Source organism: Cyprinus carpio, chromosome B6 (assembly GCF_018340385.1).
Source record: "Cyprinus carpio isolate SPL01 chromosome B6, ASM1834038v1, whole genome shotgun sequence".
NCBI lineage: Eukaryota > Metazoa > Chordata > Actinopteri > Cypriniformes > Cyprinidae > Cyprinus > Cyprinus carpio.
In genome coordinates, this window is record NC_056602.1 from 23888912 (window position 1) to 23907802 (window position 18891).

Genomic DNA, 18891 nt, shown 5'->3' on the forward strand with positions numbered 1-18891 from the left:
TACTCCTTTAATAACTTATGGCATTACATACGCATGTTTTTGAATACTTTGATGGCTTTAAGTAGGGTTATTCAAATTCAGGACTGAATAAAAAAAAAGTATAGTTTTGTTGGTATTAAATTTTAAAATGAGGCAGATTCTCTTTTCTGATGCCTAGTAAGTAAATCAACAAGTACCGGATGAATAAAAGAACTTTGTCTATGATTTTAGCTGGTTTAAGGTGGTTTAGGCTGGTCTGGCTGTTTTCCCAGGCTGGATTTAAGTTTGTTTAACTGGTTGGCCCTTGAGTCTCCAAACCTGAAAACACTCATGAATTAATGCATAACTGAAGTCCTTCAACACTTCTGTCCTAGTCCTTTCTTCCCTTGATCTCACTTAAAACATTTTTTTTTTTGGCAGAACCAACCAAGATTACAGTCCCTCCTTTGAGTATGGATGCCACAGTGGGGGAGAGCATTGTCTTGCCATGTGAAGTATCTAAAGACTCCACTCTAACCCCCATCTTCAAGTGGTTCTTCAACGGCAAGCTCATCGATTTCACTCGACACGATCACTTTGGGATGATTGGAGGGGTGCGTTTCTGTCAGTCATTGTAATTCAAAGCTACAAATGCTGTATTTCTGAATTACTGTAGCCTTGGATTCCTCTTTGAAAACACTCAGGGTAGAGGAATGCAAGTGAGGAATGATTGGGATCTGGTGTTTTAACATTTTTTAGCTCAGCTAGCAATGGGGGGAACTTGAGTACAAGGGCACCTGACTGCTCTCTGAACATAGAGGCACAAATCTGTCTGATTACAGGATTTACATCGTACTCTGTTTAACACACAGTGAACCTCAAATAGCAATCCACAGCACCCACTCTCTCACTGTGTAGATCATCCACAGAGCCTTTAAGTTGCCAAGTATTGCTTTTGAGAACCTGGAGAGACCAATGAACAAACGCACAAATGGTGGGCTCTCACTAACAGCAGAATGATTGCTTGTCCAAACAAGTTAAAAGAACCCTATCTAAACTGAAGGGCCAATCAAATATGAGCGCTTTTTGCTACTGCTACTGCTACTGCTATTTGCTTCTTGATGCTTTTCAAATGTGATGTTACTACAGCAATGAAAATATATATTTGATTTTAGAGACTTTAAGGTTTCCCTTTAAGTACCACAGTAGTACCATTAAAATACACACTACTGTTCAAAAAAAAAAAAAAAAAAAAAAAATCAGCAAGGATGCATTATATTGATCAAAAGTGACAATTTTCTATTAATTAAAAAATCCCGAAAAAAAAAATAGTTACAATACAAAAATATTAAGAAGGACAACCGTTTTAACATTGGAAATATTAAATGTTTCTTGAGTAGCAAATCAGCATATTGGAATGATTTCTGAAGGATCAAGTAACACTGGAGCAATGGCTGCTGAAAATTCAGCTTTGCCATCAAAGAATAATTTGTATTTTAAAATATATTGAAATAGAAAATGGATATTTTAAATTGCAATAACATTACACAATAGTACTGGTTTTACCATATATTTAAACAAACAAATGCAGCCTTGGTGAACATAAGAGACTTCTTTCAAAAACATTTATAAATATAGTGTATGGCAATCAAACTACACCATCGGGGCTATATAGATGGATGGATGGACGGACGGACGGATAGATAGATTTTTTTCTTTACAAATTTTTTATATAATGCTCTTTGTTATAGGGCTCTTCTGGGGATCTTATGATCAGGAATGTGCAGCTGAAGCACTCTGGGAAGTACGTCTGTATGGTGCATACAGTAGTGGACAGTGTGTCTGCAGCGGCAGACTTAATTGTCAGAGGTATGTGCATCCCCCCCCCCCCCCCCCCCCCAAGAAGGCTGCTTAATATTCTACACTTTTCTGAGCATTTATCAAATATAAATTAAAAAGGCTTCACAATTTGCCCCGCTATTTCTATTTTATTCCGTTATTCAGCTCTTGAAGTAATGACTACAGGAGTATCTGAAATCAATGCATTAATTCCCTGCTTCGTGCTCTTTAGAACCTTTTGTATTTCCATCATCAAGTGAAGGATCTCTCTCCCTGGTTCTGAATATTAAGCATGTCGCCTTTTGTGGGCATACTTGTCTCACATAGTAAGGTACTTGGTCACCTTGCTGTGCCCTTCTCTGATGAGGATACGCAGCAAGTTTGAGTCCTTTTTGTCTCTTTGGCGGTGATGTTGTCAGGGCCCCCTGGTGCTCCGGTGGGTGTGTTGGTGGGGGACGTCACAGACAGGACTGCTCAGCTCTCGTGGGGCCCCGGACCTGACAACCACAGTCCTGTTACCCTCTACATAGTGCAAGCCAGGACCCCTTTCTCTATCGGCTGGCAGGCAGTCAAAACTGGTAAAGGACTCTGCATACTTTCTTGCTGAATCTAGGTTTATTATAGAATATTGTTGCAGGAAGCAACTGTTCATATGCTTTTTACTGTAAATTTATTATGATTGAACCACCTCCTTACAAAAAAAGTACTGTGTAAAAAAAATCATAATTTTAATGGTAAAAATTATAAAAATGCTACAATAAAAACCTGTTAATTGGAAACGTAACTTCACTGACTATATATGGTAAAAAAATACAATTTAAAGTCATAATATAATTTACACTGAAAAAAAAAACATAAATTGACAATCCTTCAATTTCCACTTTACATTTGATGTAAATATAAGTCTGTACTTTTTTCAACTGACAATGCCATGGTACTTTGATACTTTCTATATACAATAGTGCCATATTCATATAGTATGAAATTAACTGGCACAGTGATATAGTAATAAACAAACGATATATTTACCTCTTTAGCAACTTTTTCCAATAATTTACTCATGTGGCACAATAATGTCTTTCAGTAAACTTAATTTGGGGGCCTTTTCTTAATAATTGTATTGATATGTGTGATGATAGATAGATTTTTTTTGTTTTTTTTTTTTTGTGAGTCACTTAAATGTGATTTATGCAAATGCTTTTTTTTTAATACACTGTGAAAGATAAAAGCAGAAACAGGCAATTGCTAAGATAAGATTGCTAAGAAATATATCTGCATAAGTAAATGCAAAATAAGTATGCTAGGCTACTCATTTGTACAGATGGGCATTGATGTGTTTTTCCATTCCAAATTTTCTTTAATCCTAGTTCCTGATTCTGTGCCTGGACAGATGATTCATGCGACGGCGCTAAATCTAAATCCGTGGGTAGATTATGAATTTAGAGTTGTGGCTATCAACAACGTCGGGGTGGGGGAACCCAGCGTGCCATCCAAACCTGTTCACACCAAAGCTGCAGGTAAGCATTCGTCCCTCCCAAATCCATATCAGTCATCTTTAATACATCAGGAAGGAGAAAATGTAATTTAATTCTATAATTAGTTTAAATCACCAGGAGTGACTCCTCGTAATAGAGTTCAGGAATGAGAAATAAACACTCTTGCATTCACACCAGTTTTCCTGGGAATATCCAAATTGCAAAATAATTTACAGACAATTAGGACACAAATTAAGTGTGCCGAAATCGGAATGGCATCACAGAAGGGCTGGCGTTTTTAGTTAATTAATTTAAAATTGCAGGAAAATGTGGCTGCATGGAAATTTAGAACAAAATAAAACATAGCTCATGTAGCTATATTCTTTAACACAAGAGCCAACCCTGCTGTGCTCAGCGACTGGACATCAGCGATCAGGAAATGCAGTTATCAATAATTCATGTCGACATCAACAAAAATTGAGTGGACTTCTCCCGTATTCTGAGGCAGTAACACTTGAAAGGCTCTATTTTAAGATCAGGTACTGTGTGCAAATGCTTCGATCACTGATTCACAAATAGACACAGGCTTCATCACACAATCCCAAGTGAAAATGACATGCAAACAGCTGTTGTCTTTCAGATCCCAATTATTCAGCAATTAAAACTTACTTCAAAAAGAGAGACAGTGCATTTGCTAGGATTTTACAGTATTTAACAGCAATATCTATACTATGAATTCAGGTGATTTTCTGACATAGTTACTGATAAAAAGTTAACATATTGTACTGTGGGACAATAGTGTAAATAGTTTATGAAGTGTACATAGGCATAATTATGGTTATTAGTCTTCCCTTTGGCTGGGGAATTGGGCAATATTTACTTTTAATTAATTTTCATCCAGACAGTGTAAATATGTTACAATAGAACACTGTTCACACTATAAGAAGATAATATTTAGCAGTATTTAATGACTGACTATTAATATAACTTGCAATCTACACTATATACATATGGATACATTATATATATATATATATATATATATATATATATATATATATATATATATATATATATATACTAAAAAATAAACCAGAACTTACTAAAAAATAAATGCAAATACGTAATTTATGCATAAGTATTTAGTACTATGCACATGACATTAAACAGTGATTACTGATTACATGTAATCTGGATTATGTTATCAGATTCCAAAAATTAAGTACTTAGTGTACTAATTGTGTAATACATCTTAAAATGCTTATATTGCGATTACAGTTGTGTAAGGGAAACAGGTCAATTTAGCTCAAAGGGAATCATTTAAGATTTTAAAGGGAATTTGAACAGAATCACTGTTTCACGGCTGATCACTGAGACGGCCAGCGATTCACCTGAACGAGCCGTTTAACATCAAATCTGCGCTGGATATTAATATCCAAAGTATAGTGAAAACACTATTAATTAGCACAGTAACAAGATCGGCAGTTTAAGACATTAACTTGTGAGCACAAAACACAAGATACTTCTCTTTTCAATATGAATAAGGCTTTATTAGATAAATCTAAGACATATAAACTAATCTAACACATAAAGCACACGCACTCACACATTCACACAAGTTGCAGGAAGATAGAAAGTTAGGAAAGAATGAGTTTAAGAGGATGAGAATGTGAAATCCCAAGTTTACAGCAATACGTGAAATTGCATAGACATGAACAACCATTAATCACTTAATTAACCCTCGCACTGAGTTCCTCAATGAGGTTAAAATTATATTAGATAACACCAGTACAGATGTAAGTCTGGAGGTTACTTGCGTTGCCTGTTTAATGGGGTTCCCTTTGTTGTCGCTGAAAAGGGGGTTTCCCGAAGTTGCTGATTGGCTGGAAGTTCAGTAGTCGTTGAAGTGACGTCTTGGGAAGCCCGTGGTTGGGCGTTGGCTGAAGATGCGGAGTTGTGGGCAGGTTGAAGTTTCAGACAGGCACTCGAGGTCAGACTCGGAGACACGGCGTTACAAAACTTAACTCAGAACACGAAACTCTCAAACGGAAAAGAAAAGAAACCAAAGTAAAGAACAGAAGTAAAGTTTGACGAGACTAGGTGGTGTTTCTTCTCATTGTGGCTAAGTAGCAGCAGGCGTGCAGGCCGAAGCACGCTGGAACGGCGCTCGAAGAATGCTAAAAGTGATGACAAAGCATGACTAAAAGCAGCAGCTAAAAAGCCGGCATGACTGATAGCAAAAGCTAAACGCAAGCTCAAAGCTAAAAGCAAAATTTGATGGTGTCCTGAGTATTTAAACTGGCCTTTTGGCCACACCTCAAATGTTGTCTTGACCAATTAGATAATGTCTTTTCTCGGGGTGTTGCATTGTTTGTCCCACCCATTCATAAATCATATGTTATCTTATCAAGCACGAGGTCCGAATTTTTCCCGCTCTTGCAGGGTATAATTTGGACATGATTCCTATAACAAGAATATGATACATTTGACAAATAACTGATGGTCAGAAACGTTTCAAGCAAGAAGATTCGAACACACACATACTAAACATGAATATGATCCCTTAAGCTATTCAAGAGCTTATTTAAAAAGACATACACAATAAGTGATTAGAAACATTATAATAAATGTGTGGGTTACATAAATGATATGGAGTTAAGCAATGGACTGATATCCATTTAGAAGTCTTTTTTGAGTTCATTTTGGTGCATATATGCATTGGAAGCCATTCTCTGTGCCATTCTGGGGAGTAAGTATATGTCCTGTGAAGACCAGAGGGGTTAACAGGTCTCCTTAGGAATTTCAGTCTGGTTCTGCTAGGTGGGGGGAAGTCAATCCAACGATCTTGTTTACTCTCATGGCTTTACATGTGAGGGTCAGACTGTCCATCTCTTCGATTACTTGCCCCAAATTAGACAATCTCTTCTTCGAATTGAAATTGTCAATAATTGTTCTAATGGTGTTAATGTTAAAAGCTGTTCTATGAAAGAGTTGGTTGGTTATCAGACTGTGGTGCTAGGAGTTGATTTACAGCCTCCTGTTGCCTTCCGAGGAATTTGGCTTCTCTTATTTCAACCATAAAAAAAAACTAACATTTAATAAAAAACATTCAATCCTAAAAATATACACAAACTTTTTATGGACTACATGATTACATATTATTCACACAATGGCAGTAAATTATTCATGATGAAAGTCTGGACAGAAACATTTCAAACCTGGAAGATTTTGGGTGTGTAGTGTTATTGTTGTTTTCATGTTTATAAATCTTAAGCCCAAACTTTTTGTCAGCTGAACCCGTAAATAAAATATACTGTACTTGAATTATCTCTGAGGAAGTAAATATTTCAAATAATTTTACAACACGTTTAAATGTTTACAGTTCTCTAATGTCCCTTAATAGTCACATTGATAGGCAGGTAAACAAGTAAAATATTTGTATTTTTAGTGTTCAATTCTTTTTATTGTACATTTTTAAGTTTTAATTCATTTTTAACCTTTTATCAAGGCACAAAGCTACTGCAGTTCTTACATTAACCCCAGTTTGGCAAACCCTCGTATAATGTAAAGTTAAATGCATTTTATGATGTTGACATACAAAATGAAACTTTTTGTTTTTCTTTACTTTTTTATATGCATATGGTATGCTTAATGTAAGTTTAAAACAAGTTTGATAAAAGTAATCTTAAACGTAGTTGAACTGCATTACCTAAAATGAGTACATTACTAACTACAGTTTTTATCATGTAATCTGTAATCAGTAACGGACTACAATTAGTTAGTAATCTACCCAGCTCTGACATTAAAACTTCTTAAACTAGCTTGAACTTATTAAATTTGCTGGTCTTAAGTTGATCTAACTGGTCTCCAACCCTACCCAAGCTGGTGTTCATCCAAAAAAAAAGTCACAAAACCCCACTAAAACCAGGCTGAGAAACATATGCTGAGACCAGACAATTATTTTCATCAGGGAACTGAAAATTCTACAGGTTGCTACATTCTACCTCATTCAGAATCTTTGAACCATTTTCAAAAAGACGATTGAGCTGCACCTCAGGAAAAGGAAGTGTTGGGATTTACCGCCAATCCCACAGGTATAAAGTCTGTTTCTTGTGTTCTGTTGTCTGTTCTCTGTTCTGGCTGGCAGATCCTGAAGTCGCCCCAGCTAACGTGAGTGGAGGTGGAGGAAGCCGAGGTGAACTGGTGATTGTTTGGGAGGTGAGCTCAGCGTCTTTATTGTGACAGGAGCGTTTTCAAACCAGTCTTCTCTTGTGAATCGGATTCTGAGGGAATTCTCCACGGTGACGTGGTTTAAATTAGACAAGGTTTAATTAAAAGGCAGCGCTGTCGTCTTTGCTCTTTGCCTCAGTGGGATTGCTCCCTCTGGTATGTAAATCATAATGAAGACGCAGATATGAGACAGCTTTCGTACCAGTAAATCTGAAATGACAATGTTTATCAATGGCTTTCTCTTAATCTCACCGGCTGTCACGGTAGATATTCAGCAGCGTGTTTAAATACAGTGTTACTTTCAAAATACTGCACATTTTTCACTAAGTCCAGAGGTTTCTTGACTGACACAGTAGTGCTTAAATCTGTCAACTTTATTTACTTATATTTACTGGATTTCAGATTATGTTAGCAACAATGTAAACCTACCACGGAAAATTACTTGTCAACTTGCAGTAATGTAATGCCATGTCAGCTGAATTATTTTCTTTTAATGCATTTTTTGAGGGACTAATATTATTGCTCATGCTTTGAACAACTCTATTACCCTATGAAAGTTTGCCTTGTAAATTGTCCCGCATCGTTTGTGCTACAGGCATGAGTGACACTTCAAATACGGGACTTGTTGAGGAGAGCAGCACTTGCTGTTGTTTTTTTCAAAGCGTTTGTTATTATATTGATAAAATTACTTATACAGTTAGCTCTGGTGCTTTAATCTGATTGGTGCCCACTTTTTCAGCAGCATTGGTTCCTGTAGTATTTTTTCATACTTTTTTTTTTTTTTCATAGAAATGTTTAAGAGTCTCTGTTAAAGCATTATAAGCCATGAACCAACCCAACCAGCTACAAGGGGAATACAACAACATAAAATTTTATTCAAAGCAAAAAAGTATTTGAAAATTAGACAAAGGCGTACTTAAAGACTTAGTGCAGGAAAGAACAACAATCCCATGAAGCAGAGAACTACAATCCCATAAAACTATTAATTTAAAGTTGTTAATTTTATCTATAGACACAATATATTTGTTGCAAAATATGCATATGTGTATACAAATAGTTAAATTTTAATATCAGTCATGGTGCATCATGTGAGAAGCTTTTTTGGTGTGATTTGCTGGCAGCGACTTTCTGATTGGTGGAGAGTTCTGCACAGCATCATGGGTAATGTTGTTTTTCTGCTGTGATGTATGCACACGATGTGATCAGGTAATAAAATAAATTAAGTAATATTTTTATCCTTGTAATATTAAATATTTGTATGCAGATTTTGCAACAAAATGCTTAATGGGATTGTAGTTCTTTCCTTTATTAAAACCATTAAATTATGTTAAGTGCTTTGGATGAAAGCATCTGCCAAGTGCATAAATGTAATGTAAAACCACAGGAATGAAACAAGTGACTTTCTGTATTGAATCACATAACATTTTTTAATTCTCATTTCTCACAGCCTGTGCCAGAGGAGCTACAAAATGGAGAGAAGTTTGGCTACGTGGTGGCATTTCGTCCACTTGGCACTACGACATGGAAACAAAGCGTGTTGGCCTCGGCAGATGCATCGCGATACATTTATAAAAATGATACCTTTCCACCACTCACTCAGTTTGAAGTAAAAGTCGGCGTCTACAACGAGATCGGAGAGGGACCGTTTAGCCCCGTGGTCATTGTATATTCAGCAGATGAAGGTTAATATGCTTGTGCTCTGTGTTGATTGTATGCAAATTGTGCAAGGACATTATTGGACATCGTTTAGGAATGACAAAAGTTGATGGATCTGTTTCAAGTTTTAATTACACTCCCTCTACAGCTGTGTTAGTGCACTTTGATGGTAATTTCTTTATTCGCAACAGCACAATTAGGCCTAGTTCTTGCAAACAGGTGGTACATTTAAGCACCAAAGACTGATGTTGGATGAATCCTGTAAACTGTCTTTTCTCATTACCTGTTGTTTTTAAAAAAAATTCCCCGGTTTTTTATATGTCTGACATTAACAGAACCCTCAGTAGCTCCTCCCAGAGTCTGGGCCCGCACTCTGTCCGCAACTGAGACCGAGGTATTCTGGGAACCTGTTCAACAAAGCGGCAGCAAAGGACGGGTAACAGGCTACGAGGTATGTAAACACCATAAATGGAGGGAGGGAAAAAAGAGGCTCTGACCTCACGCTGCATCACCTCAATCAGATTCCTTAATGTATGCACTGTGCTGATGGCAGGGTGTGCAATTTCCTGTTCCCCAACAAGAGTCTGCGATCCCCCGGCCACATTTTTCACAATCTCATCTGCAGAATGAAGAGGTCTTCTCACAGCTGGTCCTGTCTCCCAGGGAGCGCCAATACCCAGGCTTTCTGGGCACTTATATAAATCACCTTTCAGATGTGTGGACATCATACATCAATTCCCCCTCCTGCAAACACTTCAGCTGCTAGGTCATTTCTCACTGCGTGAGAAACCCACAGGATTCTGCCCATTTCTCTCCTTCCAACCCGAACAAGCCTCCATCAGAAAGGTCACGTGGTTGTTCCGTGGAGAAACCACAAAGTCATTCACAGCTTCGGGAAGGAAAAAAAAGCACATATGAAAATCCACAAATACTTCCAGAGACCCTTGCTGCAGTGTGCAGATGTTTATTGAACGTAGTAAAAAAAGACACCGAGTCACAGTGACTTTGTCACAGAGTTAGTGTATCGAACGCTAATACAGGAACAAAAATGACATTCTTCTCAAGTCGATTTCTTAGCTGCAAGGTTGGAAGCACGCTTACTCAAGCAGAAACATCATGCTCATTCAAACATTAAAATAAATAAATGTGTGTGTGTGTGTGTGTGTTTGTGTGTATTAAATGACATATCTTTGTTTCTTTCCTTTTCAACTTATTTTGCGTAAAATGTTCATATTACATAAGCAATTTCTCTACCATTTGACCAATTTTAAAAGTACTTTCAAAGTATTTTTTATCTCTATATAATTTTATTATTATTATTATTTTTGTTTTGTTTTGTTTCTTGCAAGCTGCTAGATGGAGAACTTTTATTTATTTATTTATTTATTTATTTATTTATTTATTTATTCATTTATGTGTTGTAAAAAGTAAAATGACCTAATGTCTCTTTAAATGTCACTTCACTATTACAGGTGCAGTGGTTGGAGGATGGGTCACCTGACAGTGATGCAGAGAGAGTAAGGGTCACGGAAACCTCAGTCAACATCACGGGTCTGAAGGGAAGCACGCTTTATCTGATATCAGTCAGAGCACACAACAGTGCAGGCACCGGACCCTCCAGCACACCCATCAGCATCACCACCAAGAAACCACGTAAGTCATGTGGTTATTAAAAATGTGATTTCGAACCAAAGACAGTAAATGAGTAGATGACATGAAATGATTTTGGGCATGGCATGCTGTGGCTTGGCAAACTCAATCTAAAACTTTTTAACATCATTGTCTTAGTCCTCTGTATTTGTTATGTATATGTAGCCTTTTAATAGACTATATGGACTATTTGCACAAAATGAAAAAATAAAAAGGCCAGTAATAACAAAACTTCTCTATCATAGTATTCAGACTTCCAGGGGCCTCAAAAGCCTCAGACTGTATTTTTAAGACAACTCATATGTGGCCTGAATGCATTTACACTTCAATTGCAGTTGCATAAAAAATTTAATTAAAATGAAAATTAACCCCAGTTTATTCAAAAATATATTTATATTTGTCAGTTAATGTAGATTAGGGGCCTGACAGTATCATAATCCTACCCTTTTAACATTTTAGTGGGGTGTTCTCAACACTATAAGAGATTAAGGTGGCCTTTGTTAAACTACCGTGGCTAAATAGGCTCATTATCTGATGCCAATAATCAAGAACAAAACACTGTGTTTAACTGAGCCAGAAACTGATCTGATAAACTATGACATTACAATGGAGGGAGTCTTATGGCTATTTTCAGCTAATAGACTGAGCATACAATTAAGGGCGCTTTAAAATAAAGAACTTGACAGATCTCTTTCTTTGTGTCGGAGCAGATAGCTGATTGTCCTTTTTCCTTTGTATGGCATATTCTCTGACAAAACATACTGTGATACCACCGACCACTGTTATGATCTAGTATAGTTATCATAATAGCATGTATTGTAGACACAGGGGGCTTGGTATCATTAGTTAAATTGCTTCAAATTATGATAACTATTATCCCCAATTTTTTAAAACTATGAATATATGGTGCACAAAGTCCTAGCCATGAAATTTGACAAGAAAAGAGCTCAGATTTTCCCTGGTTCAATGCTCAATTGCTGTTAAACTATGTATAAATTCCTCAATTACTGTGAAAAGTAGAATTGTTTGTGTGGGCACATGACCATGCAGTGGGAAACACAAAAATGTATGAAATTGCTCCCAAGCAACCCTACATCGGGGGCAACTATTTTACTGTTAGTGAGTTATGGAAATAAAGGAAAGAAGGGCATGCTGACATTCACGCAGCATTAAAATGTCAAAAACTGTAATACATTACAACAGCATGTTTTTTTTGTTTGTTTTTTTTTTTGTTTTTTTGCCTTTATTTCCATGTGAACTTCCCTGTTTGTCACGCATAATGAATTAAAACTCATTCTTTAGTGTCAAAATGATGAACTTATACTCAGAAATAGATGAGTCTACAATGAAAATTCAGGCTTTATTTATTCATCCTCACATTGTGCCAAACCCAACTTTTTTTTTTCTTCTGAGGAACACAAAAGGAGAGGTTTTGAAGATTGTCTACTCTACTTTGTTGTCGTACAGTAAAGGTGGATGGGGACTTGGCCCTGTCAAGCTCCAAAAAGATAAAAGCATCATAGAAGTAGTCTATACTACTCTTTCACTATATTTTAAAAAATCTTTAGAATCCATACAGTTGCGTTGTATGAGAAATGGACAGAAATTAAGTTATTGAGCTGGTCACCATTCAACGTCTCTGAATGGAAAAGATCAGCTTGGACATTCTATTAAGGGATTTGAAAGACAAGAGAGTGAATAAAAGATCACAGAATTTATATTTTTAAGTAAGATATTCCTTTGATGCTCTGCACAATGTTTCTTTGTTTCATAGCAGTTTTTTGCTGCTACATAAAAATGACTCCTAAAGTTCCATTTATATTCCTGCTAATTTAAAGTGAGAGCCAAGCTGAATTGAATCCGTGCCAGTGAGTTTTACTTTTAGATGATACCTCAGCAGGTGAAGTGCTGATTGTTAAGATTGCAAAGGACAAAATATACGGGAGATGTTGTTCAGTCATATTACACAAGTTGGAAGTAAATCAGAATATGATTCATGTCTTTTAGCTCCAAGTCAACCCCCGGGGAATATTGAGTGGAACCTGACAAACTCAAAAGTCTTTCTGAACTGGGAACATGTGAAGGCGATGGACAATGAATCAGAAGTAACAGGCTACAAGGTAATCTGTTTTTTTGCTCTCGCTCTTCTGTTACTTTGCTGATAAACATGCTGTATCAGTGTTCCACATAAGCTGGTGTTTCACATAAAACAACTCGGAGATAAATGACTGAGAATATTACCTTTGAAAGCTGCATTATATACTATGTTTTTTCATTACATTTTTTATTTGAAGTGCTAGTGAAGCCTTTCCAGATATGCTCATGCAACTCCTTTGAACTTCTTTGTTGAAGTGCAAATCGTTTTGCATAGCATTGTATTTAATACTAGTTTCCCATAATTTGTTCTATACAGCACTTTTTGTTACTAAAGACATTTTTCATAATGTTAAATATCATGAAGACACTTCTTAAAAGGAAAAGTCACACCAAAATTAATATTAGGTTTTCATTTCTTTCTTTCTTTATTTCTTTCTTTCACAGTTTTGGTTCCCATTGACTTCTTTAGGAACCAAAACTGTATGGTGACCAACATTCTTGAAAATATGTTCTTTTATGTTCTGCAGAGGAAAGAAATTCATTCAGGTTCGGAACAACATAATTTTCATATTTGGGTGAACTACGCCTTTAGCGTATGCAACCTACTGTAAATTGTTACTCTACAAACCTCTACAAGTCAAATCTCTCATCTCAGCAAAGGCCACTCTTTCTCCTTTTTGCTTGCAAAACTTTCAGTAAAATTATGAAAAAAGGGTTTCTCTCGTTGATACTGTATATGCTTTCAGCAAGACCATTCGCAAAGAATATAAATAATAAATGTTCAAAGTAATGAATTCTGAACAAATATCTGACTAGACAAGGTATGAAAAGGTATTTTTAAATATATTTCACTGTCTAGATTTGATTTGCCTTTTAATGTAATTTTTAACATTTTTCAAATTTCCTTTCACAAGCTGCAATAAAGCGCTTCTACACTCAAGGTCATACATACAGTTCAGAAAAATCAGAGGCTTTTTTACATTTCAGAACAAGCTCGCCCGATCTCCTGCTGCGCTCAAAACCAGAGTCATCTGTAGCAAGAGTTCACACGAAATGTTCTGAAGGAGGATTAAAAATTGTCTTATGTGATTCATTTCTTTTTAGCAAATTAATTTGCTGCCAGCTAATTGACGACGGTCTCTCTGAAATGTAGAGGTTTGTAGGGTCGGCGAACAGCTGGACGGCTCTGATGCTATCCTCCATCTGGAGCGACGAGCTTAGCGAGGTCTCACCAAAGACAGGTTCAGGAGGGAGAAGCACTGTTCATTTGCAATCCTAACCGTCCGCTGTGAGGTGCCTGCAGAATAATGCAATCGATAATCATACATTTTCTAGTCTGTATGAGTAAGAGAGAATATCAGTTTGGTGTCTATTTGTTTTGCACGGTCAATCTGGAAAAAAGAAAGAAATTTAAATGATTTATGGATTGTGAAACCTATTTTTTTATTTTTCACAGCAAGATATGTCAGCAAGCACACTAATAATCCTCCCACTGAAAATCAATTTGGAATTTATAACGATTATTTAATTTGTATTCTCTCTTTACCTGGGTTTTGAAGATTTCAAGGAGAAGGCATGAAACAGACTTTTATATATGCTGCTGTTGGTGATTTATTTTTTAAATGTTTAATTTTTATGTTGTGCTATGTTTATAAAAAAGAAACTTTTTGTAATAATATAGAGGACCATTCAAATGTTTGGAATTGTTTATTTGTTTATTTATTTGATCATGTGACTCAGAAGACTGGAGTAATGGCTGATGAAAATTCAGCGCTGCATCACAGAAATAAATGATATTTTAAAGTATATTGAAATAGGAAACCAGTATTAGAAATTGCAAAAATATTTCATAATATTTCTGTTTTGTCTGTATTTTTTAATAAATAATGCAGCCTTGATGAGAATAAGAGACTCCTTTAAAAAAAAAAAAAAAAAGCACACACCCCTTACTGATCCCAAACTTTTGAATGGCAGTGTGTGTGTGTATATATATAGAGAGAGAGAGAGAGAGAGAGAGAAAGAGACATAGAGATAGTTTAATTAATTGTTTTCTAATAAACTGTCTTATAAACTTACAAACTTGACCTATTTTAATGAAATGTTATGCTTAAAAAGTGTGCTTTTTTCTTCATAAAAAATACTTTTTATATATATATATATATATATATATATTATATATATATATATATATATATATATATATATATATATTTTATCTAATCCAATTCCAACTTTTTACATGAAAATTAAGTGTTCAAATATGTTTTGGGCTGCTGTGCATCATTAAATATCCTTGTTATTGTTGTGACTTATTTTTGAGTGTTTTAAGCTAATTGGCACAGACTAGCTGCATTTCACTGACCCACTTTCTCCCGCCCAGGTTGTGTATCGTCAAAATTGGCACAGAGGAAGCAGCGTAGTCGAGACCAACAGGACGTCCGTGGAGCTTCAGTTGCCATCAGAAGAGGACCTGCTCGTTCAGATCAAAGCCCTGAGTGACGGAGGAGACGGCAGCAGCAGCAGCCCCATCCGTATTCCAAAGATGTCAAGTAAGGCTTCATGCGAGCTCATTAAGAGCGGTTCACACTGATTTTTGAGCTTGTACTCAAAGAATCGAACTGCTAGCCTGGCAATTGCTTGACACTTGTAATGGCCTCCTATGTATAATCCTGTCTGTGATGTCTTTGTATCCCTCTCCATCACAGGCCTGAACTCAAGAGGATACTTCAGCTCAGATGCAAGCAAGATGGCCCATGTTCATGGAGTAGTGTTTCTGATCTTGTCATGGTTGTTTTCATAGAACTTTGCCTTTATTTAAAGATGAAGTGAGTCATTTCCGTGCCACTGATGTCACCAATATGGTTTCCCAAACAGAAATCAAGCTAAAAATGGCTTACATAGAATTGTTGCAAACACACTTCAGCTTTAATACTTTTTAAAAAATTGGATTGGGTGGATATAGCTACATGTTATTTTCCTTTTTTTTATTTTTTAGAAAGAAATTGGTGACTCAGCTCCATTGCCTTATATTGTGATGGGTTTTACCTCTTTGTCAAACTATTCGTCTTTTGTATGTAGATTTTATGCAAAAAAGCAGGCTATCTCTTGTAGCTAATAATTTTGCTTAGGTGTTCAGAGCTGAGATTCAAATTGAGCACAGTATTAAGTCCTGTAATGCAGTAGTGACCAGGAATGTTGGATCTTTAAGAGAAATCCTTGAATTGCTGTTTTTCCTTCTACACCCGTCAGTCAAGTCGAGACGCTGTGTTTGTGTATGTAAAAAGGCCTTTAGATAGATGAAATGCATTATGTTGTTTTGCATAAGCCCTGAGAGATATTATTGTTTTGAAGAATAGCTACAGTTTTGTTTGATACATAGTTTCTGGATAATTACATAAATTTGTATGAATTATTGTTCTGGACAATTACGAAAGTCTATCATTTGATGATTTCTTATGAAACACATTTCTTGTTTCTTTAAATTCATCCCATAATTCATCAGTTCAATTATGATTTCCTCTGTCATTCACATTATGCTATGGGAGACAGTTGAACCGTTTTCCTTCCTGATATCTCTCAAAGATTCTTCATCATCTTTCTTCCTGTGATAATATTTCTTGCAGACATCTGCAGAGTTTTTACGCTTGACGATGAGACCAAAGTGTGTCATCAGATCTTGGCTTAAACAGATATTCCCTCTGTTGGTTTCATGTTTTCTAAATATCACAATTATATATAATGATATATATATACATCTATATATATATATATATATATATATATATGTCTACTAATATATATATACATCTTGGTTACATATGGTATGAGCAGTCTACTACAAGTGTAATCTAAATGAGCCAATGCACAGTGGCATGCAATTATTGCATCCAGCTCCCGCTGCCATGAATATAATAAGGCAGCAAGTGCAATGCATACCAGGTTTTCGCTAAGGAGCCGAGTCGGTGACCTGGCGGCTCAGCGGTGGTACAGCAACGTTCCGCCGCATCAGGCTGCCTAGGGTGATGGAGGATCTCAACAGGGTCTACAGTACGGACACTCTGGAGCAGTTTTAGCAAGCCGACACTAAGCAGGGCCTCTCGGTGCTACTACCCGTTTGAGGTGAGAACACAGGAGGATGCTACAGCACTTGCTATAGCACTACACGAAGGCTATAGAATCTAGCGAACGTGTTAGGGGTCGCCCAGCCCGCAGCTCTACAAATATCTGTCAGCGAGGCACTACGAGCCAGCACCCAGGAGGATGCAACACTTCTAGTTGAGTGACCTCACAACCTGAACGGGCAGGGCACACCCTGAGCCTGATAAACCAGGGGTATGGCATCCACAATCCAGAGGGCCATCCTCTGCTTAGAGATGGCATTCCCCTTCTGCCGGCCTCCGTAACAGACAAAGAGCTGGTCTAAGGTCCTGAAGCTTTGTGTCCGGTCAACATAGCATCTCAGTGCTCGGACGGGACAGAGCAAAGCCAGGGCTGGGTCTGCCTCCTCCAGGGGCAGTGCTTGCAGGTTCACCACTTGGTCTTTAAAGGTCAGCCGGCCCAAACTCTAGGCATGAATCGTCGACCGAAAATGCATGCAGGTCCCCTACCCTCTTGATGGAGGCCAGTGCAAGCAGGAACAGAGTTTTTAATGAAAGAAACTTTAGCTCAACTGAATGCAACGGCTCGAATGGGCCCTGCTGTAGTGATTTTAGCATTGGAGTCAGGTCCCAAGAGGGTATAAAGGTCATGCTTACCTAAAGACTTCCAATTCATGGGGTCATGGTACGCAGCAATAGTGGGAACCTGGACTTTGAGGGTGGAGGGAGACAGCCTTCGCTTCAACACTTGCTGCAGAAAGGAAAGCATGACCGCAATCGGGTATCTTCGGGGGTCTTCTCAGCGAGAAGAACACCACTCAACGAACAGGTTCCACTTCAAGGCGTGAGCATGTCTCATAGATGGTGCTTGCAAAAGTGATTGTGTTCACTACCTCCTGGGGTAGGTCACCTAGAACCTCCGCGTCCCATTCAGGGACCAGACATGGAGTTTCCAAAGGTCTGGACTCGGGTGCCAAACAGCGTCCCGTCTCTGAGTCAGTAGATTCTTCCTCAGAGGAATGGGCCAAGGAGGGGCGAGGAGCACTAGTTCGGGGCACCAGGTCTGAGTGGGCCAATACGGCGCCACTAGCAAGACTTGCTCCTCGTCCTCCTGGACTTTGCACAGTGTCTGTGCGAGAAGGCTCACTGGGGGAAACACATATTTGCATAGGCCCCTCGTCCAGCTGTGTGCCAGTGCATCCGTGCCAAGTGTTCCCTCGGTCAGGGAGTAGAACAACTGGCAGTGAGAGGCCTCTGGAGAAGCAAACAGGTCTACCTGAGCCGCTCTGAACTGTCTCCAAATCAGCTGGACCATCAGGGGATGGAGTCACCATTCTCCCGGGAGCATTGCTCTAGACAGCTCGTCGACTGCACAGTTGAGCAGGCCCGGAATGTGAACTGCACGAAGTGACCTCAGAACCTTCCGATTCCAAAGGAGGAGGTGGTGGGCGAGTTGTGACATGTGACCAGATCACACAACAACTTGCAAGTCAAGGTGCACTGCTAACAACTCTATGCATGATCGGACCAGCATGTGTTTGCTTGGTAAGCGACCTTTGAGACGGTTCAAGGCAAGGCACACTGTAAACAACTCTAAGCAATTGATGTGCCAATGTAGCTGCGGACCCGTCCAAACCCCTGAGACTGCATGCCTGTTGTACGTGGCCCCCCAGCCAGTGGTGGACGCATCCGTGTGAACCACAGCGTCCCTGGAGATCTGCTCTAGGGGCACCCCTGCCTGGAGGAACACAAGATCTGACCACAGGTTGAGGGTTTGGCGACAGGCTGGTGTAACTTGTACCTGGTGAGTGTCTCGCTTCCACGCCCACCTTGGGACTCGGCCATAAAGCCAGTGCTGAAGCGGTCTCATATGTAACAGGCCGAGCGGT

The 18891-nt window shown here is 38.0% G+C and overlaps 1 protein-coding gene across 2 annotated transcripts in view; it reads left to right on the forward strand.

Annotated features, from left to right (window-relative positions):
• LOC109057228 (contactin-4) overlaps positions 1–16634 on the forward strand; it is an 89065-nt gene extending 72431 nt beyond the window's left edge. Inside the window, exons 13-23 of one of the 2 annotated variants that reach the window (XM_042726381.1) lie at positions 400–572; positions 1710–1827; positions 2217–2375; positions 3165–3314; positions 7420–7490; positions 8950–9184; positions 9494–9609; positions 10631–10811; positions 12816–12928; positions 15286–15454; positions 15611–16633. In XM_042726381.1, coding sequence (XP_042582315.1) covers positions 400–572; positions 1710–1827; positions 2217–2375; positions 3165–3314; positions 7420–7490; positions 8950–9184; positions 9494–9609; positions 10631–10811; positions 12816–12928; positions 15286–15454; positions 15611–15705 — 1580 coding nt within the window. In that variant the 3' untranslated portion in view covers positions 15706–16633. Of the gene's footprint in view, positions 1–399; positions 573–1709; positions 1828–2216; positions 2376–3164; positions 3315–7419; positions 7491–8949; positions 9185–9493; positions 9610–10630; positions 10812–12815; positions 12929–15285; positions 15455–15610 lie in introns of both variants that reach the window. The other variant, XM_042726382.1, reaches the window with a different exon arrangement.
• The last annotated feature ends 2257 nt before the right edge of the window (positions 16635–18891 follow it).